Genomic DNA, 24,335 nt, shown 5'->3' on the forward strand with positions numbered 1-24,335 from the left:
GGGGCTAGAAGGCCAGCAGCACTGGGTCCACTCACCGAGTCATTCCCAAGATACAGGTGAGGCAGCTCTTCACCATCCCAACAGAGGCTTTAGTTTAGGCACCTCAGCTGCTCACACCCTCGGTTTCCCCTAATTTCCCCTCAGTTTTGGCTTGTGCCCGGGAGCAGAGGGAAGGAATGTTGACACTGCAGGAAAGAGGCACAAAGAGCCTGTATCTCAACTTGGTAGAATGTAACTGAGGGGCATAATTGTGTGTGTATGTTCAGGGGGGATCCCCATGTTGGGAGCCAGGTTTGCTCTTTAGTAGCCAGATCCCAATCCTATGTATGTTGGTTTATCCCCCCCTAATCTTTTATACCATTTACTACACGACTCGTAAGTTGACTCATAAGTTGACTCATAAGTCAACTTATGAGTCGCCTATAGTTGAAGCGGTCAGAGCAAATACAATAAAACCAATAGCCTTGAAATACCAGTCAGAAAAAATACCCCCACCCCCAAAGATAACCCTGAGAGTTTTCAATTCTAGTAATGCTTAAAAGTGTTCCATGTGAGTACAAAAGACTTGGCCTACATATACAGTATCTCAGTAACTCTTTCAACCACCCAGTAAAGTATTATCCCCATATCACAGATTGGGGGGATGAGGACCAACATTGATAGAACAGCTTGCCTAAGGATATCCAGTCAGTATACAGCCAATCTGAAATTTATCCTTCACTTGTGCTTATCACCAGTATGCTATGCCAGCTTTCAAATCCTGCAGGATGGAGAGAGGGTATCAAACAAGCAGTAACGGAAGGGGCAAGGATAACTCTATAGGCTCAGTTCACACTTTTCTCAACGGTGGTTTTAGAACTCCACTGGAGTTGTTAACCACCATTGAGAAAAGTGTTGTCTGGAGGGAAAACTCCAGCCCACGGTGGAAGTTTATTCTGAAAAACACTCCACCCTGAATCTCCATGCAGTGCAGAGGAGAATACCTGCACAACCACTGTGTTCCAAGTTGTCTGGAGGGCTCCGTGGAGTTTCCCAGTGGCCATAAAGTTCTCTAGCAAGTGCAGTGAAGGGAGGGAGTTCTGCTCTAGGAGAGCTGTTAGGATTGGTGTTTTTTCCCCAGCAATGGCTGATGGGATACCATTGGGAGGATTGGGGGAGGAGAGAGGGCAGAGGAACTGTCAATCAAACACTGTGTTGACTTTTACTCCACTCCACAGGAGGCCACACCCACACAATAGTGGAGTTGGAACATGTTGGGTGGTGAGTACCCCCTACAAACTCCACTGTGGAGTGGAGTATTCCCACAGAGCAGAGAAAAGTGTTGTGTGAACTGAGTCATATCTTTACTACTGGTTTTAGTTTGGTAATGATTTAATACATTTTTAGCTCTGTTTATTGTTTTACATTGCTCTGATTTTATATTTATGCTGCCCTGAGATTCTAGAGATACAAGGTGGGATACAACTGTTTTAATTAATCAATTTAGTAGCCCTTCTGCTACCTGAGCCAGTCTAATACTCAGCATGGCAAAAAGAGAGCCCAATACTCTTGTTTTATCCAAGATGCAAGTGACAGGGATTGTTACTCAAAAGGGAAGGTGAATGGAGATGTGGGACAATAAGACAACGGTCAGACTGGGATGCACCATCTTTATTATTTTTACAATTGAGACAAAGTTGCACTAAGAAACAGTGCCTGGGGAAACAAAGACGGGGCGAATATATGGGGCGGAGAATTCAATCAGTCCATCCCACCCCAAGATAAATTGCTCTCCTTCCCACCCCACAACCTTTCAACATCTCATGTTCACCCCATCCCATTCAGAACTGTCAGTCCAGCAACAAGTGCAGTTCCTGCTGCCACCAAATGCCCAAGAAATAAACTCCAGGATATCGGAAACTGAAAGCATCCCCTTCTAGGTAGGGGAGGGCAGGTGCCTAAAGGATGATGTCTCTTGTGGTCTCCTCAGGCAGATCTTGAAGACCTTGGAGTTCACGCAAGCCCTGTGGGCAGGAGTGGGGTGGGAGAAATACAGTCTGAATCTAGTTTTTTCTACTGTTCTAGAATTCCCTTTCTGGCACAACCACTTTTCCACACTAAGCCAGGAGCAAACATCCTCCCTATACCATAGAGCAGCACCCCAGTGAAAAGCCCTGCTAAATCTCATCCCAACTCTGCACAGCCGCTCTCCTTCACTTAAACATGGTTCCTGTCCAACATAGTTTCTCACTCTGGCTGTCTGGAGCGATCAATGCCCCTTAAGGTGTTACATTTCCCCATCTCTACACAACCCCAGGACAAAAAGCAAACACACTGTTTACCCAATCCCGTTACCTCTAAAACCATCCGGATATTGGCTTTGATCCTAGCAGAATCTTTGGTGAGGGTTTCGCTGAGCCTGTTAAAAGAGATGGAAGAAATCTACAGAACAGGGCTGAAGAACATCAGCCCAGGGGCCAAATTCAACTCCCTGGGAGTCTCTTGATGGCCACACTTCCTTCCCCCCCACCTCAGATGGTTTGGTGGTTTCCTAGCTATTGTGCAGTCTTTCCCCATACTAAAAGGTTGGAATGCTTCTTCTTATTAACTGCAAGTAAGGGGTTTAAGCTAAAACATGCTGGCATTTTGGAGGTTTAGCCCTGCCACTTTTGACTTTGTCCCCATCCACCACTAGAACTTCCCCAAAATGGAATTCACCCTTTGGGCTGAAAGAGATTCTGCATCCATGCCATAGAAGGTCAGGAAGAAAAGACAAAATGGGATTGTAAATCCAATCACAGATGAGGGCCACAAGGCACATTGAGTGGTTTGCTCTTTTTGCAGTGCATGCAGATACATTTTCCAGCGCTTCAATTAGGCTGCAACCCTATGCACACTTACGAGAGAGCAAACCCCACAGAATACATTTGAAAGAACGTATTCTCCCTTATGAGCCTGCCCGTGCTTTAAGATCTTCTGGAGAAGGCCTTCTTTCAGTCCCACCTTCTTCACAGGCACACTTGGTGGGAACATGGGAGAGGGCCTTCTCAGTGGCTGCTCCGGTGCTCTGGAACTCTCTTCCCGGGGAAGCTAGGCTGGCTCCCTCCTTGATGGGCTTTCGGAAGCAGGCTAAAACTTTTTTGTTCCAGCAGGCCTTTGGAGAATAATCTGGCCCTCCATCTATGTTAATGTCTTATAATTTTGTTGTGTATTTTAAACGGTTATGGTTTTGTTCCCCCCCCCCCCAAATGTATGTTTTAAATTTTGTAAGGCTGCCCTGAGGCCCAGCATTGGGCAAAAGACGGAATACAAATAATAATAACAATAACAATAATAATACTGTGGGACTTCTAAATACTGGATTAAGGTGCACAAAGGAAGGGGACAGTGGGCTTCTTTCCACCTCACAGACCTCATCTGGCTGCATGGCCCATCTACTTCTGCATCTTGGCCCTTTCAGGTTCCTCACCCTTGTAAATATTACTGATGCCCATGTGTTGTATTGAGGCGATGCCAAGAGAGTGTGAGCTACCATGAAGGGTCTACCTACACACTAACTTACATCGGTTTCATGCTAGTTTAACTGACACGGCTTCCCAAAGAATCCTGAACACTGCAGTTTGGCAAGAGCTGAAGGTTATGTCATAGATCCCTAGCCTCATTTACAGGACTACAAGTCCAAGAATTCCCTCTGGAGAGAATGAATATTAAACCAATTTAATCCAGTAGTTCTAAAAGGGTAGAGATGAGAGTTTATTTGGCCAGCAGCCAATTTACATTATTGTAATCTCATTGCTCTGCCATATACATTCTAGCAGCATGGTCTGTAGATTACTGGTTATAGGAGCAAATGTCGTCCATGAGGACTGCTAAATGGGAGGCAATAGAGGTAAACCCTCCTTGAGTAGTTTGGGGGACTGGGGAGGTTGAATTCCGCCTACTCACTCTGTAAGAAGCTTGTTCTTCTTCTCAATGAAGGCTAGAGCTTCAGGAAGCGTCAACTCCACAAAGAACCCATAACCCAATGCTACAAATATGGTGGAAGCGTCAGGCCTGCAGCAGGGTGAGGAAAAGAAGTTAAAGTCAGCATGCATTTAAGACAGCCCAAGAGAAGGGAGGCAGCAACTTTGTGAAGGATCCACAGTCCCAGCATTCACTCAAATTGATGTTGCACTAGCAGAAATTAACACCGGCACAAAGTGAAAGTGCAATCACCATCGAACAAATGTTGATTTACACTAGCACAATGTCAATTGCACGAGTGCTAGGACACCATTCAAGCCTACCCTACGCACCCTATCTGTTGATGACAGGACATGCAGCAATGGTTTTAAACTATAGGGAAGTCGATCTACATAGGAAGAATGAAGACATACTTGCCTACATTTGGAAGGATTTCTAATGGAGTTTCATTTGGAATGCCTACATTAGGAGTTTCTTTACCGTCAAGTGTAGCTCAGAAGCAGAATGAGATTTTTAGGGAAACTGGAAATCTCTTTCCATGGGCAGATTGAAGAAAAACTGGGAGAACTACGATAGAAACAGGGCCAAAATAATTACTAAAAGGAAATGCATCTAATGGTAACCTAATGGCACCTTTTCTATCTCAAAAACCACCTGGGCATGTGGAGGGACAGGAAGCAACTGAGAGCAGAAAAGCAGAGGGTGCTTCATTGTTTCCCCACCAGGGGGAAAACCATGAGGGACTGGGATGCCATTTGGAGCGGGGAAACTGCAGGTACCAAAAGGATTAAGCATGTGCAATACATATACACACGTCTACCATCAGAACCACCACTGGAATGGGCCCTAAGAACTTCTCCAAAATTGAATTTGGCGTTTGGAATGGAAGAGGTTCCCTAGCAGTGTCGTAAGGAGACACAACCCTTGGGTACTTAGCCCTGCAGCTACTACCACTGAGCCACAGACAAATAGGGGAAGAACCCAACCCTGCTGTTCTCCTCCCAACTCATTACCATTATGAGCAGGCTGGGAAGGAGAAAGAGTCCCCAACTTGACGAACAAGTGGTTAGTAAAGAACAAACAGAACTGGCATAGATGGCTGGGCATATGAAGGGCAAGAACTTGAAAACACCTTGGTACACTTTGGAAAAGATAGATTTGGAGATCAGAATGATGCTGCAGCCAACAGCAGTTAAACAATAGTCAGGAAATTAACATTCAGAAGTACATTTTAGGGCATGGAACAGAATCTCTTTAGAAGTAGGCTACTAAAAATGTTCAGTTCACTACTAAACGTTTCTGAAAGTGGTTAGAGGAGCTAATAAGAGCTGCTGTATTGAAATGTACAAAAGTGTGAACTGGGAAGTCCCTGGTTTTAAAAAAAAATCTCACTTCAGCCCTGAACTCATGAGCTGACTGTAGGCACAATCTCTCAGCCATATCCCCGCCTCTGCAATACTTGAATACTACTAGACTTACTTTATAGGTTGACTGTAGGTTGGGTTACTAAGATAATGTACAGGAAATGCTTTGAACACTTGAAAAGCAGTACATAAATGCTAAGCACATTCTTATTAGTTAGCTGTTTTCTTGTATACATACAAACACACACACACAGTTCTTCCATGTACAACAAACAACTCCAAGGTTGTGCTCAGAATCGGGCACCGTTCTGCAGTAGTTCCGCTCCTATCTACAAGGCAGGCTCCAGAGAATTTTGCTGGGAGACCGTAGGTCACCCCCTGCAAAACGTGCTGTAGGGAAGCCTTAAGGTATCACCTTGGCTCCAATTCTATTTAATATCTATATGGAGCTACTTGGTGCAGTCATTAAGGGATTGGGGGTGAGGTGTGATCAATAGACTGATGACACCCAACTCTATTTCTCCATTACATCTGAATCAAGAGAGGCCATTCACAACCTAGATCAATGCTTGAACATAGTGATGGGCTGGACAAAGGCCAATAAACTCTGCATGGGTTGTGCTTTCCCTGATGGAACAGGTTCACAGTTTAGGGGTGCTCCTGGATCCATCACTGTCATTAGATGTCCAAGAGGTTAGGAGCTTAGGCTGGTTAACCAACTACACCTGTGCCTGAACAGTGTGATACATACATCGGTGACCTCAAGACCAAATTACTGTGATGCACTCTATGTCGGGCTGCCCAAAGCCTGATTCAGAAGCTGCAGCTACTGAATGAACGCAGCAGCTTGGATACTAACAGGAGTGCCTTGCCATGCACATACAGTATTATGCCTGTGCTAATGGATCTACGCTGGCTGCCAGTCTGCTACAGAGCTAAGTTTCAGGTGTTGGTATTAGTATACAATGCCTTATACAACTCAGGGCCAGGTTACCTCAAGGAACACCTCCCCCTATACCAACCTCCCAGGCCACTTTGAACTTGAAGAGAGGTCCTATTGCCCATATCACAGCCTACAAATTTGTTTGGCAGTGATATGGAGATGGCCTTTCTCTGCAGTCGAACCATCTCCCCTCTGAGGTACATCGGGCCGCAACACTGGCATGTTTTAGGCGTTTATTGAGGATTCATCTGCTTTGGCTTTTCCCCAGGCATGAGCGATCTTTGTACCAGCCTGATGACGCTATTGTGTATGTGTGTTTTGTTTCTTGTTTTTATTCTTTAGTAAACCGCATTGGTTTTAAATGAGATTATAGATAAATAATAAACTTGAAGTAGGTGCCCATCACCATCAGCACTTCTCTGGTAAACAGTACATTTTTGCCGCTGCCCAATGTGTGTTCACACTATTCTTGGCCCTCTGCTAGCAGGAAGTGGAGAGAAAGAGGTGTCACTTCACACTCGAACACCCATCCTTGCATGGGGCAAACGCTAGAGGATAAACAACCTAAATTTGGCTCTTGTTTGTAAATTACCTTTCATTACATATTCATTTTTATTTTATTTTTACCCAGAAAGGCTTTGAATAGGATACTCGCAAGCTAGCACATTCCTGCCCACATCTCCTAGAGCTCCAAAAGCCCTCCTTATAAGCTTCATAAAGCTGGGGTTTGGGGGAAAGTGTTTTCAAAACAGATCATAGCAAGTCTCCCCAAATTGAGAAGCAAAATGCTCACACTCTTCATCAAAAGGGAGAGTTGGGGGGGGGGGGGTAGATGACAATCAGTTTCGCGGTCTGGTCTGTACACTTACTCTTTAGGGTTCCTGAATGGCCTCTGGTATGTCAAAGATGTTCTGTAAGTACAGAATAGTTTTTACTGCTGTTTCATGAAGGCAAAGCGCTCACACCCGGTGAGCGGGCAGATACTTGGCCATCTGCAAGCTGAACCTGCCATTTCTCCTTTATGCTGAGTCTTTAAGGTACCACAAGACTCTGTTGGTTTTGCTGCAATGGACTAACATGGCTACCCCTCTTGAAATTTTAACTTCTTGATTCCTCCAGCTAACATTTATCTGATCTTTCTTTCTAAGGGGCTTTTTAGTTTTTTAGACAAGGTGAGTAAACCAGGACATGAGGTGCATAAAATGATGCTTGGTGTGGAGAAAGCGGATACAGGGTTTTTCTTTCTCTCTAATTCTACTAGAAACGGGGTCATCCAACGAAGCTAAGCGGTGGGAGATTCAAAAGACGAAAGGAAACACCTCTTCGTAGTAATTAAAAATATGGAATGCACTATCACAAGAAGTGATGATGGCCACTAACTTAGAGGCTTTAGAAAGAGTGGAGACAAATTCATGAGGGGTGAGGCTGTCAGTGGCTACTAGCTGTGGTGGCTACATTTTACCTCCAGGATCACAGGCAGCATCCTGCTTGTGCCATGAGCATCTGGTTGGTCACTCTTGGAAACAGGAGGCTGGACAGGACAAGCTTTTGGTTTGATCCACTATGGCTCTTCTTATGTTGTTCTCCAATGCCAGACTAAACAAACTCTTTAAATTCTCCCTGTTAGCTGCAGCCCAAGCAATTACTCACTTTCACATTCAAAGTGTTCTTGTCAATAATAGTAAGAAACATTTATATAGTAGCGTTCGAAGTATTTCACATATTTTCTCAGTAACTCTTACAACAACCCTGTATTTATATCAGGATGATTATCGTCATACTGCAGATGTGGGGGAAGGAGCTAAGGCAGAGAGATGGTGGCTTGCCCCAAATCACCTAGTTCCTTTATGCAAAGGTGAGATTTCAATCACGGGACTTGCTTTCATAATACTCCTTCAGAATTCACACAGAGCTGTGGGCTTTTCTTCTCAAGCAAACTCTATGCTTTTATCAGCTGCCTGAATGTCTGCCATTCTCCCAGTCAAAAGGAAAGCTAAATGATCCAGTGGATCATCTGAAATTCTTTGCTTGAATATAATATAACCAACTGTGCCACATGATCTTCTAGGCGGGGTGATGACATGTAGACAGCCACTTCCTTCATTCAATAGGGTTTTATTATTTAGTTTTTTGGACCAGATCAGGGCTGAATATAGAAGGTAGATCTCCAGATGTTTCGATTTCAACTCCTAGAAGTCCCTGCCAGCATGGCCAATGGTCAGGAATACTGGGAGTTGAAAACACCTGGAGATCTACTTTCTGCCCAGCCCTGGATTAAGAGGCCTTCTACCCCCTTCCAATTTTTATGATTTTAACATGTGCAGTATCCAACCTTCTTTAGATTTGAGGAAGCTATAAAAGTTACTTTTTATTCCAGAGGCAGTTCTCTCTTGCATGCTCAAAACTGATATGACAGAAAGGGGAGCATTGGGCAGGGAAATGGGTATACACAGAAACACTGTCCTTGCACTACTCACACTTCTGCATTGACATAGAAATGGCAGCCCAGATCTACTTGAGTTGTCAGCTCCTGGCCTCCTGTCTCCTGTGAGAAAAGGGCAGCAGTTTACAGATCCATCTCTGTTCTCTGCGACAAAGCAGTTCTTACAACAACCACTTTCTCCTGCTGTCCGCTATGACTAAACCGCTGCATCACATTGCCTCAAAGCAGGCCAGAATCTTTTACTGTGAAGTGCTGTGAACAGCTAAGAGAGATTTTGAGTTACCTGTAATCGCTTAATAATGTTCTTGAGCTGCAAGTACTGAGCAATCTTTTCATAGACCTCATCCCGTTGCTCCAACACCTTCCTGAAAAGAAACAGCAATAGCCGTCTGGAAGCACCAAGCACCAATTTCGGCTATTGGGCAGTATAAAAATGTAATAAATAAATAAATAAATAAATTGGGCCAAGACAGACCTAGGAGCATCACAAACTAGGAGTTTGCATGAGGTGGGATAGTCAAAAGGTAGGCCTGGAAAAGGAACGCTTTTTAAAGTCACTCACTGGAGATCCCTTTGCAGAACATCATTGATAAAAGCCTCATACTGAAGCACCTTCTCTTGCACTTGCCGCTCGCCTAGCATTACCATAAGATTTCCACAGTGGTGTTAGACCAGGGCCTGAGGAAAGAATGTGGAGAGTTTAGCAGGAGAAATTCATTCTAAGCAGTTTTTGACATGGCAGCCCTCCTCACCAAACGAAGTTCATTCGCCAATTATACCGTTTCAATTTAGATTAAAATCTATGCAAATATATCCCAGCCCTCACCCATCCTCAACAGTCCCTTATCACGATTTTTATCAACTCAACCGTTACCGTGCTGCTCTTCAGCTCATGGAAACAAATGATGAACAGCCCAAGAAAGGAGGAATCTCCGGGTTCTCATACAACTTGCAGGAAGGTCAAGCCACGGGCAAGCGCTCCTATTTACAAGGAACCACAAACACAGTCGCAGCTCTGCGGCAGGACCGTCGAAGCGGTAGCATCCTCCCCCACCCTCCCAGCCCTCAAACGAGTACTTCCGGAGTCAATGGCCTTAAACGCGACCCTACGGAGACACCCTGGAGTCTCAGAGTCCTTTGCAACCCTCACTTCCGGCCATTCTTTGGAAAGCCAACAAAGGCAAGAGGGAAAAACCCAACAGTGCTAGAAAGGAATAGACCGAGAGCAACGAGTTTTCCTTCCTGCACCTTCCCTCATTCCCCCGCTGGTGTAGTTTCCCACCCTTCCGCCTCAAGTGAAAGACGCCATATGCGGCTGAGGTGAGGCGCTCTACCCCCTCCCATCTCTATGGTGCTTAAGCCCGAAGCGGGGCGGCCGCTTCACTTCGGCCTCCGACAGATGCACCATCGAACCGCTTTTCTTTTCGCAGCTTTTTTTTTTTTTTAGAAAAGGAAAACCGCTGTATCGGTTCGGTAAGCCAACTTGCGGGTTACATTTCTGAGGTGTATAATTGTCAGTTCAGAGAGGAAACTGAAGAATATGTTTCCCTTTTTTTTTTTGCAGGCCCTGATATACTTTTGCGCGCGCGTGCACAACGGAGATTTTTTTTGTTGCTTAGAAACCGAAAACTCGGTACCGGAAGTGACCCACCATTCACCAAAGGTCACTTCCGGTCCCTTTCCTTCTATGGTAGACCCCCATAAGTTCCCTTTTCATAAACCAGGCGTCGGTCACGCCGCAGGGAACTTTTTACCCACCCTCTCCTCCTCCCATGGCGGCGCCGGAGCTGCGGCTGGACGGTTCGATTCGCTCCTGGGTTTTACTGCCCGTGGCCTGGATCGCGCTTGCCGTCGGGATTCTGCGGCTGCGCGTGGCGGGGCTGTTGCGCAGTGAGCGCGAGCAGGGCTGGCCCGAGCAACGGCAGGACACGTGAGCGGCGGGGCTGCGGGAGGCCCCGCCCACATTCTAAGCAGTTGAAGTGGGAGGGGGCTGCTCATCCTTGGGTGGGGTGCAAAATGAATCCGGTGGTGACTTGCGGACACCAGCAAGTTTTTTCGTCTCACAGAGCTCTGAGTTACACCTGACCGAGTTTGCTTGGATCCAGATTTAGTCATGCTTCGAGTACGACCAATTGGACTCAATGACTAGTTGAAGTCCCATTTATTTCAGTAGTTCTGCTTGTCAGTCTTATGTAAAATCAAATACAAAATCATGATTAGAATGTAGAAGTAGATCAATTAAAAATGCATCAATACAATTTAAAAAAATAAGCCGCACTCACCAGTTAAAACTTCAGTAAACTAGCCAGCTTAAAAGCCAGGTTGAATAAAAATGTCTTTGCCTGCAGGCAGAAGAACGTCAGAGATGGAGTTAGCCTGGCCTCCATCGGCAAGGAGTACTGCAGCCTGGGGACCAGCCACCGAGAAGGCCTTCTCTTGCACTCCTGCCAAATGTGATTCTAATTGTAGTGGAACAGAGAGAAAGGCCTTTCCCAAGGATCTTAAAACCTGGGGAAGGTGGTCTTCCAAGCTTGTTGTGTTTGATGTTTGCACTGTTATTTCTCAGTTGGTTAAAAATATCTGTAGCTTGCCCTTCTGCTTTTTTTTTTTTTTAAGTGTGTCTAAGGTGGCTAACAATCCATAAAAATACAAACAAATAGTCAACAAAATGCAATCAAATATAAAATCAACAAAATCAAAACACACACCACGAGTGGTAGTAATATTTTAAAAAAACCAGTAATATAAAATATTAAAACCACATCTCCCTCATCAAAGGATCCAACAGTCGTGGACAGGAATGTTTTAACCTGATTGCTAAAGAAGAGAAAGGGAGGTGCCAAGTAGACCTCACTGTGGAAGGAGTTCTACAGTCTAGGGATGGCCGCCGCAGAGGCTTTCCCCTTCATAGTCTTTGACCTCAGAGACAGCCAAATCATATAGCAGGGCCTTAGATGCTGATGTAAGGCAACCTTTGCCAACTTGGTGCCCTTCAGATGTTTTGGACTATAAATCCCATCACCCCCCACCCAGTCTGGAAGTTAAAGCCCAGCATCTCTGGATGGCACAAGGTAGGCAAAGGCTGATGAGCTATCAGTTTTATATAAAAGCAGGGACTCCTTCAGATACCCTGGGCTAGACCATTGAAAGCTTCAAAGGCCCAAACCAGGCCCTTGTTTGTTTGCAATATCATGGTTCTCAAAGTGGTTTGTGATAATGAAACCAGAGGTGTAGGTCAAGGATGTTACCTTCACAATGACAGGTCCCCACGAAGTGTATCTAAACCCTGGGGAAGATACTTTCTGAATACAGTAATCCTGCTGATCACAGAGAATTCCTGAGGCAAGAGAAACGACCCTCATCTACAAGCATTCTGTTGCCCTGAGTTGTGTGTGTATATATGCCCACCCAAGTTAGTGCATTCAAAGGGATCATCTCCCCCAGTTTTGATTGCCTGTCCCCAGGGCCATCCCAAGACATTTTCTCTGCCTGTTCGGCTGCATCAAACAGAGAGCCACGCCTGAGGATCCACTGTGACATCTTGGGGGAACCTGGGGTATGGTACACCTCATGGATCACACAGAATTGGATCCTCCTTTCCCCCCTGTGACATTATTGCAAGGGATCCTAAAGATGCAATTCTAGAACTGTACAGGCTGCTTCGTTGGCACCCCTAAATATATCACCCCCGGGTTTCTGTGTAGGAATGTGAATTGTGTGCCTTGATTGTAAGGGGATTGAGTGGTTCAGCCTTTTGGCAGTTGCTTTGGCTTGAGGATCTGATTCCACAACTTGTGTTGTCCAAATGATGTTGGAATTGCAAGTGACTCACGTGCTCTTTGTCTGTCAGGCAGATTCTGGGTCGTAGCCGCCTCCTGAGAGAAAATGGACGGTTCCTTACTCATCAGGTAAGTGAGAACATGAAGGCAAGCCCTTCCTGAAGACCTGCCCACTCTTCACACCTTGGTAGAGATCTTGTGATATTTATTTATTATTATTTATTTATTTACTCAATTTATAACCCGCCCATATACAAAGTTCCCTAGGTAGCATACAGAGTTAAAAACTGTTTAACAACAATAAAAATAATAAAGCCTAGAAGCAGCATATAACTATCAGCAAAGAGAAATAAGCATTTTAAAAAGGGAAGGCCTGTTGGAATAACAGTCTTTAATTCCTGCTTAAAAACATCCAAAGAGGTCAGCAGGTCATTCCACAGCTGAGGGGTGGCAAAGGAAAAGGTCCTCAGGCGTGGACTGCCAATCTCACATAAGGCAACTGCAGCAGATAACCCTTAGAAGACCATAAGTGGTGGGCTGGAAAATAGGGGAGGAGGCATTCCCTGAGGTACTTTGGACCTAGACCATGTAAGGCCTTAAAGGTAATAGCCAACACTTTGTATTTTGCCCGGAAACACATTGGCAACCAGTGTAAAGTTTTTAAAACCTGTGTAATATGGTCTCCACGGGATGTCCTGGAGACCAACCTAGCTGCCATATTTTGCACAGGTTGGAGTTTCCAAACTAGATATACAGGCAGCCCCAAGTATGGCACGTTACGACAATCGAGCCTAGAAGTTACCAGCGCGTGCACCACCATTACCCAGTGAAAATCTTTTCACCGAATGTACTGATATGAACCAGGCACAGATGGATCCCCCTTTGGTTTATATTTGGTGTAGAACAGTGACCCAAGTTTGATCTCCCCCTCCCCACATAGGTTCTATACAAGTGCCAAAGAGATCCAGTTGAATTTTTAGATGCCTTTTAATAATGTGCTGCTTTTAATAATGTATTAGTTTTAAATGTTTTAATTATATGTATTTTATGGCATTTGCATTTGATTGACTTGTCCTAGGCTGACTATATGAAAAGGAGGACAGGGCTTCTGTATCTTTAACAGTTGTATTGAAAAGGGAATTTCAGCAGTATGCATGCAGCACCTGGTGAAGCTACCTCTTCATCACAACAATTAAAGCTGCAGGAGCTATAGTAGAGTGACCAGATACAAAAGAGGGCAGGGCTCCTGTATATTTAACTGTTGTACTGAAGAGAAATTTCACCAGGTGCTGTATGCATAACAATGAAACCTGCTGAAATTCCCTTTTCTACGCAATTGTTAAAGATACAGGAGACCTGTCCTCCTTTTCATAGGGTCAGCCTACAGGTTTTATCATCTTTACTAGGATAAAATGAAGGTCCAGAACAGGGATAGCCAACCTCTCTATTTTTCAAGCAGTGGTGGTCCAGGAGCTGAACACTGTATGTAATTTACATTACAGAAATTACAAACCTGTTGCGTATGAAACACTGAATTGCATTCTGCTCACAGGTTGTGAGATGGCCATCCTTGGTCTAGAAGGGGAAGGAGAACCCAGAAGTGAATGTCTTCTCTAGCGCAATCCCCTAATCTTTATGCTAGGTCCTTCCCAGTGTAGCTGTAGTCTCCAAAGCTGAGCGTACTAACATTCTGAGTTCTTTGTTAAAACCTGAACGAAGACTTCCCGTGGTTAGCATTGAGCAATATGAAACTTCTGCGGTGTTTTCCACGCAAAAGCCGGTGATCAAATGGCATATGATTATTAACTGCACTCAGTGGAAACCTTGAATCTATTTCAGGAGAGAAAGCGTTTCACACTTTTAACAGTCGGAGTAATGTAGAGATGTTTAAAGTAATGGGTGTTAGGCATTCTCTTGTTCTAGATTTTCTGATGTGTTTTAGCATATGGGTTAACATCAGAGCCATTTCATTCAAGTAAGTCAAAGGGTTGTTGTTTTTATGTGATTACGTTGACTGCTTGTCCATTTGCCTGGAGAACAGCTAATGCTAGGATTTGAAAGAGAAGTGACATTTATTTTCTCCCTGCTAGCACAGAGTTCAAAAAAGTATTTTAGAGAAGGGGCACCTTTCTTGCCCCCCTATGTTTCAGGTTAAATGTGATTCTTCCTCCGGAATGCCTGTATCTTTGCTTGAGGGAACAAAAATGTAATTTAAACAAATGCTCTTAAAGTACAGTGTTGTGTTGCTGCTTTCAAAGTATATATTTGCAACGTAAATGTGAATAGATTGAAAGACAGGCCTCTGAACTTCTCTTTCTACCCATCCTATCCAAAACCAGAAATGGCAGCCCTGGTCATGAAATACCCATAAGCCTACACTCATGAACATGCTTATCTGGAAATAAGCTCCACTGATATAATAAATATGCATGGGATTGGGCTGTAGGAGACATCTCCAGTAGGAGACACCACACATGCACACAACAACACACCATATAAAGCCAAGCAAAAATATGCAAGCAGCCACAAATACGGCACAGGCAAAACACCTGTCTGGCCTCCCAATTGCAGACTGCAGCTCCCCAGGTGTCTCCACTCCAAGCCTCCCTTACCCAAATACCCCTCTAGCCTCCCAGGACTCTCTAGTACTCCCGGCTTAACTTTTTTCTTTTCTTTTTTCTGGGTGGCGGGCACACATTTTTTTATTTCCTAAGAATAATTCTGGGGCCCATAGCACTGGAGGCCATGGCACTTCATTTTGCAACAGGCTAGCTTCCTGGTTATTATTTATTTATTTTAATTAAGATACCTGAATAAAATAAAGATCAAGTGAGGCAGGGAGACCGCGATGGTTTATCAACACCCAGTGTCTTTATTCCTCTTTTTTGAAAGTACCTTAATTTCATCCCGGTTTTTGCGGCCTTCTTTATTTTTCCAGGGCTTCCTCATGCGTAAGCATCACTTCAATGATCCCGAAAGCGGCTTCTTCCGCAAAACCAAACGTAAGGTGCAGCCCCGGAACCCACTGACAGGTAACGAGGGTGACAGGCTCGGGTTATGAACAGCAGCTATGCCGGGGGGGAAGGGGACTCTCTTTTCCTGTCCAGCCCTTGGTAGCAAAGATGGCCGTGCCGAGGAATCCTACCACCAACAGGAAGTGGGGAGAAAGAAGCGTCCCTTCACGCTCAAACACCCGTCCATGTGCAGGGAAAATGCTAGAGGGAAAGCAACCCCAATTTGGCCAGCACATCATTCCGTGCCTTTTTTCTGTGCTCCTGTTTGGATTTCAAGCAGGGAGCCAGCCCTGGTTTAACCCTTTCTCTCCCTTCCCTCCAGACCCCATCATAGTTATGGAGATGATGAAGGGCAACATCGTTAATGTGCTGCCCATGATCCTCGTCGGAGGCTGGATCAATTGGGCCTTCTCCGGCTTTGTGGCCAGTGAGTGAAGGGGAAGCAGGAACCACCGAAGGGCGCCATGTCGGAGCTCCACGTGTGATTGGTTTCCCTGCTGCTGTGTGCATCCTGCTCTTTGTGGGTTCTGCTTTAAATTTACATGGGGAGGGTAAAATCCCTGTAAAATCTTTGGAGGAAGAACTGCATAAAAATATTTTAATAATTGAAAAGATGTTTTAGGGACCGAGTCTGCTCGTAACTCTTCTAGCATCCGGTGCAGTTCCAAGTTCTTTGCTCAGCTCGCCTGTGGCTTCAGTCATTACATTCTCATTTTACAAACAAAAGAACTCAGGCTGATGGGAGCTGGTGTAGCGGAGCAGCTAAGCCATGCACTGGGAAGGCCCCAGTTCAAATCTCACCTCTGCTGTGAACTCTAGGGCCAAGCTAGCAACCCTCGCAGGGCTGTTGACATGATTACTGTGCTGCTGTGACTGTCACGCTCCAAACACCTTGAAAGGAGTTGGCAGGAGCTCCGCGTGGGTCCTTCAAGTTGTTCCTGTGGGTATCGCTTTGGAGTCCAGCATTTTCAGCTGATCCGGCAGGGGGGGCTTCACTGAACAAGACAGACGTGAGCTGTAGATCAGGGTTCAGGAGGGCTGTGGGAGGAGGGTTGCGGGGGTGGGGGAGGGCAGCAGCAGAGCTCGGGATGTGTGTGTGAGGCCAGCTCTAACCCCTCTCCCTCCCAGCCCAGGTTCCCTTCCCCCTGACCCTGCGGTTCAAGCCCATGCTGCAGCGTGGAATCAATCTGCCTTCCCTGGACCCCTCTTGGTAAGCACCTGTCTCCCCTCAGATCCAGCCAGTCACTGGTGGGGCGGAGCGGGGAAAGGGATGGCGGGGACGTCAGTCCTGCCTCATGGGGCCAGGGGCCGGGAAGGCCTCCCGCAGTAGTCACTGACAGCTCTTCTTCTCCTCCCAGGGTGAGTTCAGCCTCCTGGTATTTCCTCAACGTTTTTGGCCTGCGCCGAGTATACAGCCTTGTCCTTGGGGAGGAGACTGGTGAGAAATGGAAAAGTGATGGGGGGGGGGCAAAGAGGAGTTCAGAAAGGGAACCTTGCTCTATTAAGGAACAAGCTAAGCAAGCCACGGAGATCGGGATGGGGCTGCAGACAAGAGTTTTTCCATCCTTCAGAATGCTGCTAACGCAGAGAAAATAGGATTGTTTCTGTGATCAGAGACACTAAGGTCTAATTTACAGCCAGCCTGGTTTAGTGGCTAGAGCAGCCAGCCTGGTGCCTTCCAGATGTTTTGGACTATTGCTGACCACTGGGTATGCTTGCTGGGGCTGATGGAAGTCCGAAGCATCTGGAGGGCACCAGCTTGTGGGGGGAGGCTGGTTTTAAGAGTGTGTCTGCAGGGAGAGGGAAAGAGCATCAATTCAGATGAGAAAAAGGGAGAGACGTAATCTGGTGCTATGAAGAGCGTGTATCTTTAATGAAGAATCTTAAAAAGCTTTTTAGGATTCTTAATTAAAGAGACACGCTCTTCGTAGCACTAGAGGACATCTCTCCCTTTTTCTCGTCTGGTTTAAGAATGCATCAGATTTGCACCAGGGAGACCTGGTTCAAATCCCCACTCACTGGCTGATCTTCAGCCAGTCACCCTCCTTCCCTCCCCCCACCTCTCTCTCTCTGCCTAACTGTCATGGATTTGTTGTGAGGGTGAAAGGGAATGTAAGGCACCTTGAGCATCTTGGAGGAAAAATGGGATTTACGCGTGATGAATGAATGTGGTAAAATTGCTGCTGAACTGCACCACTTCAGCTTACGGAGACGATTGTGCATGTCTATCCCCCCCCCCCCCCCCCCCAACAAACAGAAAAAACCAAATCCAGTGCACAGGAAACATAGCATGTCAGGAGGAAGGCTGCACTAGAAGCCTTCTCGCTGACATCTAGTTTTCTAAGTGGATGGAAAACGCAAATAGGAAGAGGCACACAACGCCCTTAGTAGGAACAACTAAAAATCACAAAGCACTGAGCTGGCTTTTGGGTCCCACTGAATTTGCCCTCAGGCTCAGTGTTAAAGGGCAGTGTCAGGGTAAGGGAATGCTGGGAGGGAGGGAGGGAGGGAGACTTATGGGTGGGTGCAGGCAGGGTAGAAGCCCCTGCCACAAAGTGTTGAAAGGCTCTCAGGGAGAAACCCTGTGGCCCCTAAACAGAGCCTGGAGGGGCTTCGGATAGTTCGGATTCAGAGATCCCAGGTCGGAGACGGCTCTCCAGTCTTGGACCCAGGAGTCCCAAGTTCCCTGCCCCCTCACAGCTGACAGAGAGAGGGAAGGGAAAGGGGGCATGCTGGTGGGAGGGGACAGCTTACCCTGTATCCCCAGATCTCCTTCCCCACCCGCGCTCCAACACCCGTGTAGCTAAATTGCAGAGCGGGAAGAACAGGGAGGCAGCAATCGCCCCTGCTGCGCTTCTCACTTTGCTTTGGATACTTGCAAGCTTCCAAGTTCAGAAGTTTAGGAGTAGCAACACCAGAGCTGATGGGATTGCGCCCTTAGGGTAAATTCCAACATAAGTCCTACTTAGAGTAGATCCATACAAATGAATGTGACACAAGTTAGTCATGTCTAACCTAAATCTCTTTCATTTCAATGGGTCTAGTCTTAGATATTATTATTATTATTATTATTATTAATAATAATAATAATAATAATAATAATAATAATTTATTTATGTAGCACCATCAATGTACATGGTGCTGTACATAGTAAAAGAATAAAACAGCAACACCCTGCCACGTAGGCTTACATTTTATTCTTGGGTCGCAATCCTATGCATGTTTAGACAGAAAAAAAGCCCTACAACTCCCAGCATCCTGCAGCTAAGCATAGGGTTGCGAGTCTTTGAGGTGGCAATTCAGGAAGCTCCTTGCAGAGCAATTAGATGAGACTGGCCCAGCAAGGCATGCTGGGACAGGAAATCTGGGCCCTGTCAGCAGTTATTCAAATGTGCCTCTAGCATTAATCAGAATTCATGGGTCCCTTGTAAGGCAGAGAGCAGAAGAAAAGAATAGCACTGCAGCCCATTATATTAGCAAAGATGGGTATTCGTTTCAGATAAAGTACTAGGCACAACCAAATTGGGCAGGAGGATCTAGTGGTTGGAGGGCAGGTCCACTGTGCCCCCCACCCCGAGATAAAGTCTGGTTATTAGGTGGTAGAAGCTCCGTTTGGCTATATATTGTTCAGGGTACAAAAATGCTGATGTCCTGTACTCACCAGTTCCTAAAAAGAATGAATGAATTGGATCTGGTGACGCAGGAAACAGGGTGCTCGGCCTCCCATGCGTGCTGCTATTTGTAGGTTTGGGCTTCTGCCTCCTCTGACGTGCCTTTGGAGAGGAAGCGGCCTTTAAAATTTCCACTATTTCTGTCCATACCCTGTGTCTAACCCCGTTATCTTTTCAGGAGATCGTGAGAATGGGGGAAAGTTCAATCATTTTGGGTTCTTGCTTCGGTTGATTGGAGATTTTTTTTAAAGAGAGAAAAGAGCCAGCCAGCCAGCCAACACTCCCTTACGTGCATATTCATAGACTGTGGCCCCGTTCAGAAAACACCTTAAACCACATCTTTAACCATGGTGGTTAAGCCAGAAAGCCAGGCTGTGTTCAGAAGACACCTTAAACCATGGCTTAAACCACGGTGCGTAAGGCTTTTTGCCTTAGTCACTTGGGCCCCATTCAGTCAGCACGCTAAACCATGCTGCTTAACCACAAAATGGTTAATGGAATGCATTAAAAAGCCGTGGTTTAAAGTGTCTTCTGAACACGGCCCGGTTTTCTGGCTTAACCACCGTGGTTAAAGCTGTGGTTTAAGGTGTCTTCTGAACGGGGCCACATTCTTCCAAATGCAGCCTTCCTCTCTCCACCTCTCATTGTACTTTCATCTCTTCCACTGCTGCTTTTGCTCTTTCCGCTTCTTTCCATTTCACATTTTGTTCCTCCTCTCGGCATTTCTACCCTGCTCAAAATCCTGTCCCTTCTTCTTTTCCAGGATTCTTCCTCTTGACATTCTTTTCTTCCCCATATTTATTATTTATTATTCCTCTGCAGGGCCCCCTTCCCCACACCCCATTCTTTTCAGACCCAAACTCTTCCTCCACTCCGTATCTTCCTCCCAGCCCTTTGCCCCCTTTTTATTCACTCCTTTCCTCCAAGTACCTTCCCTGAAAACAGGGCCCAGTTTGAGGCAGGGCTTCCCAGAATGCAGCTCCAGAACATTCTGTGCCGGAGCTCAGCAATGGAATCCACGGAGGAGGAGCAGGAGGAGATAGTGGTTCAAGTGAAGCTGTGAGCCTGTGCAATGTGCCTTTTCTTGGCCACTGAGGAATCCCAGCCAGCAGCCACCTCTTAGAGGGAGGTTACCAAAGTCAGAGCAACGGCGGTGTCCTCATAGTCTTGGGCTCTGATTACCTCTCAAATAAGCACTGCCAGGCAGAAAGGGCTGGGGAGAGATCAGAACACATCACTGAGAAACAGGATCCTTCCCCTTCCTGGTACACATGGGCATTTCTCTCTCCTTCTAAGCTAGCGCCTAAATGTCTCTTGGGGCGCAGTCCTAGGCCTATTTAGACAGAAGAAAAGGTCTTACAACTCCCAGGATTCCCCAGCCAGGCTCCTACATTTTGCAAACATTTTCACCCCTTCTCAAAATTCTGTATGAGGTTGCTGTAATGAGTAACTGGGTCAGATCAGGGCATTCTAGGAATCACAGCTTCTTCCGTTTTAAACAAGTTTCTAGCCCTTATGATAACAAGGAAAATATTCCAGAGGGGTAGCCTTGTTAGTCTGTGGCAGTAAAATCAAGTCTTGTAGCACTTGAAAGACTTAACAGGTTTATTGTGGCATACACTTTTGTGGATTAGAGCCCACTTTGGGAGGTGCGTGAAGCGTTTTATCCCTAACTTGCAGATAAATCTGAGGTGCTTCAGCTGCTTTGGGGAACTTGTATCCAGCATCTCAGAAGTTCTACTGGTCACTTGTTGCCCTCTACGACCACTTAATACCTTTCGTGGCTACTCTTTACCTCTCCCCATCCCACTCTTGCCCTAAAGGACCATTATAGGGGAACCTGTGGCACAATAAACTGCTATAGAGAGAGTTTGCACTTACTCAATTCAACGCAGGTGGTCAGTTACCTTAAATTCCTCTGCATCTATTCAACTTTTGGATTTTCCGCATGGAACTTGTGGTGCAGACCAGTTTTCTTTCTCACAGGTAGTTTTTTGTTTGATGTTCTCTCTGCAGCTGCAGAGCAGCACCAGCTCCTGTTGCAGGATCAGTTCCTGGGCCCCTCAGTGCCTACTCCGCCTGATCCCAACAAGGCCTTCAAGGTAAGGTTCTTTGCTTATCTCCTCAGCAGTTTCACTGAAGTAAGAGTGTGTGGTATGATCCGACCAGGGGTGTTGAACCATGTTCAGCCTGAGGGCCGGATTCCATTTCGGAGAAGCTGTCGGGGGCCACATCCCAGCGGTAGGTGGGGCTTAAGATAAAAGGGGCAAAGGGGCAGGACCAAAATACCAGGCATGCCAGCATATTCTAGCTTGAAGGTCTTCCTGCCAGTAGCTAAGGTTTAGGAGAGGCGTTTCAACCTTTTAGAATAGGGGACCCCAGGGTGGTTGGATTTTGCCCATGTTCTTGAGGTTCCCCATGCCTGCATTAGTAGGGTGAGCATATGAAAAGGAAGCCAAGGCTCCTGTATCTTTAACAATTGTGATGAAGAGGGAATGTCAAGTGTCATTTGCTTGCATGCATGCAGCACCTGGTGAAATCCCCTATTCATCACAACAGTTAAAGCTGCAGGAGCCCTGTCCTCTTGACAAGATACAAAAGGAGGCAGGGCTCCTGCATCTTTAACTGTTGTGATGAAGAGGGAGTTTCATCAGGTGCTGCATGCATACAAATGCCACCTGCTGAAATTTCCTTTTCTATGCAACTGTTAAAGATACAGAAGCCCTGTCCTCCTTTTCACATGGTCACCCTATGCATCAGATGGAATCTGGGATTTATATACGGCTTCTGATTGGCACAACTGCATCTTATTGACAGGGTCACATATGTTCTACTCTAGCTGGGAGAGGCTTCTGTGTCTAAGGACTTGTGAGGTGGCTTAACCATAGTGGTATTTAAATCCTGCCTTTGCCATAAACCCGTTGGGTGGCTTTAAGCAAGCCTTTCTCCGCTATTGTCCCTCCACCTGCAACAGGGAGATAGCGCTGACCTATCTTACAGGGACAGCATCAAAGGTAGGTATGATTGGGGGACCTGACAAGGGCCCACTGACAAGAGCCCCCTAGAGCGTTTCCTCTTCGCTACGCCAACCCGCTTATTCTCCTGCCTCTCACGCTGGCCTAGACAACAGTGAGAAGGAGCAGGAGGCGAGAGGGAGTGCGTGCCTGCTTGTTCACTGCCTATTAAGCAAAGGCAAGTGGAAGCAACGATGCGGACAAGGAGCCATGGCAGAGCGAAGGGTAGATTCACAGAGGGCGTCTTGGCCAAAGGCCCTGAAAAACCTGGCACCTGCACGGCTATTTTAGGGTTGTTGTGAAAAAAATTACTTGATGATTGTGAGACACTTTGAACATGAATTGCTGTCTAAAGACCTCTGGTCACATTAATGCTATTTAACTTGAAATGCTGGGTTTTTAATTCCGACTTGTTTTACCTCACCTTGCGGTCTATCCCTGTGGGTAGCATATAGTTGATTTGATTTGATTTGATTTATTACATTTATATACCGCCCCATAGCCGAAGCAATCTAGGCGGTTTACAAGTTAAAAACAGTGAACATTAAAAAGTATACAAAATTTAAAACCATCAAAAACATAAACAGTATAAAAACAACAGTATCCATTTTTAAAAAACAACAGTTCTGGGGTCCGTTAAAAAACAAACTTAGTGTTGTTAAATGCTGTTAAATGCCTGGGAAAAGAGAAAAATCTTGACCTGGCGCCAGGCGAGCCTCATGGGGGAGATCATTCCATAATTGGGGGGGCCACCACTGAAAAGGCCCTCTCCCTTATTGCACCCCAGGCTGGCCGCTACTTGGACTTTAGTTTTCTAGGTTGGCTGCTTCTGGCAGGATGGCAGAGGCTCATCCTCGACGGTCTCTTTTCTCTTTCCTCAGGCAGAATGGGAAGCTTTAGAGCTGGTTTCTCACCGCTGGGCTCTGCAGGATGTAGAAGAACAGCTGATGTCACAAGACCTCGAGTTGGCAGGGATGTTTGGGCCTGACTGATCCCACCCATGAGAGCTGTGGGCCGCAATCCGACGGGGCACCTGTGGGTCGAGGATGCCCTGCCCCCGCTCTGGGAGGCAGCAGAGGTCCCTCCTCATCGTGCATGGTGTGTTTAAAGTGTGTGGAATGGCTTTTTGACTTTAGAGGGGGAAAGTTGCAGCAGAGAGAAGACAACAGACCAACGCTTGGTCAGGCATGGCAGGAGCACTGGCTGTCCGTGCCCCCAAGCAATTGGGGATACTTGGAACAAGCAAGCTGATGGCAAAAAAAATCCCTACATTTCTTGTTCCACTTGGAGAGTGAGTGAGAGAAAGGTGGTAAATGCCTCAGACCGTTGCACTGTAGAGCTACAGAACAATCTGGCTATTAAAGCAAGGCCGCTACAACGATTCCTGCTTTTTACTGTTCTCTTCCTTCTCATCATGGGTGCTGCTGCTGGTGGACAGACCCTGGATTTAGACCCTGCTAGCATCTGGAAGACCCTTTTCCTGGGCACTTTGGAGCACTACTAGGCATGGCAGCAGGGAGAAGATGGGATGGCCTATATGCTAAAAACAGGGATCATGGAACTGTAAAGCTAAAGGCACCCGTTTTTAATTCAGAAAGGGAATGAGAGACTGGCTGCCCAACAAAAATTAGAACCAGTTGGAGATTCCAGTAACTCTTCATTGAAGTGGGCCATGGAGGAAGCACTCTTGGGACAGAGGCCTCTTGACTTTTCCAACCGCAGGAACCCATCCTGCCACATAGGGCCTGTTGTATCTAGTCTTCCTCTCCCCACGATTTTCTTTCCAAAAGATAACCATTGCCCCAGTGGTACAAGCCCCCTTAGCTCAGGTTCATGTCCAGAAATGGGAAGATCTATGCTATGTATAGTCTAACACTGTTCTTGCCAAGTTGAAGCAAAAAATTATTTGGGAGAATGCTCCTCCCCTACTTAGGGACAGAAGTATCAGCCAAACCCTGGCTGGCTCTTCCTTCTGAAGCAGAAGGACAACCAACTTCCAAACAATTCAGCAAAGAAGGGTACGGCATTGTGACGATCACAGGGGAAGTGCACTTATAGCGGAATCAGAGGTAGGCCTGCTTATACTGTCGTACAAAATAAGGACATTGCAAGTATGCTTATCCCTGCCCCTTTAGCAAATCTGGTCTCTGGCAAAGCCAAACTTT

The 24,335-nt window shown here is 46.2% G+C and overlaps 2 protein-coding genes across 3 annotated transcripts; one reads left to right on the top strand and one right to left on the bottom strand.

Annotated features, from left to right (window-relative positions):
• Positions 1–1,632: 1,632 nt before the first annotated feature.
• Positions 1,633–10,537, bottom strand: UXT (ubiquitously expressed prefoldin like chaperone). 2 transcript variants are annotated; one of them, XM_063119529.1, is made up of 8 exons: positions 10,451–10,537; positions 9,567–9,673; positions 9,255–9,370; positions 8,976–9,057; positions 8,727–8,794; positions 3,925–4,032; positions 2,335–2,398; positions 1,633–2,003 (listed from the first exon to the last, which is right to left on the bottom strand). In XM_063119529.1, exons 3-8 carry the CDS (start codon positions 9,338–9,340, stop codon positions 1,938–1,940), a joined length of 474 nt encoding a protein of 157 aa, XP_062975599.1. In that variant the 5' UTR covers positions 9,341–9,370; positions 9,567–9,673; positions 10,451–10,537; the 3' UTR covers positions 1,633–1,937. The 2 variants fall into 2 exon arrangements, with proteins under 2 accessions (XP_062975599.1, XP_062975598.1); XM_063119528.1 differs by lacking the exon at positions 10,451–10,537 and having other exon boundaries at positions 9,567–9,746.
• Positions 10,429–23,552, top strand: LOC134394255 (ER membrane protein complex subunit 3-like). Its single transcript, XM_063119527.1, has 8 exons — positions 10,429–10,622; positions 12,543–12,600; positions 15,410–15,503; positions 15,808–15,912; positions 16,614–16,695; positions 16,844–16,923; positions 21,173–21,258; positions 23,052–23,552. Exons 1-8 carry the CDS (start codon positions 10,465–10,467, stop codon positions 23,160–23,162), a joined length of 774 nt encoding a protein of 257 aa, XP_062975597.1. The 5' UTR covers positions 10,429–10,464; the 3' UTR covers positions 23,163–23,552.
• The last annotated feature ends 783 nt before the right edge of the window (positions 23,553–24,335 follow it).

This window comes from Elgaria multicarinata, chromosome 3 (genome assembly GCF_023053635.1).
Source record: "Elgaria multicarinata webbii isolate HBS135686 ecotype San Diego chromosome 3, rElgMul1.1.pri, whole genome shotgun sequence".
In the NCBI taxonomy this organism is placed as follows: Eukaryota; Metazoa; Chordata; class Lepidosauria; order Squamata; family Anguidae; genus Elgaria; species Elgaria multicarinata.

What these genes read in the sequence shown, in the direction of transcription:
- UXT (XM_063119529.1), bottom strand. Translation starts at nt 9,340, where the DNA reads ATGGTAATGCTAGGCGAGCGGCAAGTGCAAGAGAAGGTGCTTCAGTAT. An exon ending in AAGAACAAGCTTCTTACAGA is followed by an intron (nt 2,399 to 3,924) that starts GTGAGTAGGCGG and finishes CTCTTTTAACAG; the next exon opens with GCTCAGCGAAACCCTCACCA. An exon ending in ATATCCGGATGGTTTTAGAG is followed by an intron (nt 2,004 to 2,334) that starts GTAACGGGATTG and finishes TCCTGCCCACAG; the next exon opens with GGCTTGCGTGAACTCCAAGG.
- LOC134394255 (XM_063119527.1), top strand. Translation starts at nt 10,465, where the DNA reads ATGGCGGCGCCGGAGCTGCGGCTGGACGGTTCGATTCGCTCCTGGGTT. An exon ending in GCCCCGGAACCCACTGACAG is followed by an intron (nt 15,504 to 15,807) that starts GTAACGAGGGTG and finishes CCTTCCCTCCAG; the next exon opens with ACCCCATCATAGTTATGGAG. An exon ending in CCTTCCCTGGACCCCTCTTG is followed by an intron (nt 16,696 to 16,843) that starts GTAAGCACCTGT and finishes TTCTCCTCCCAG; the next exon opens with GGTGAGTTCAGCCTCCTGGT.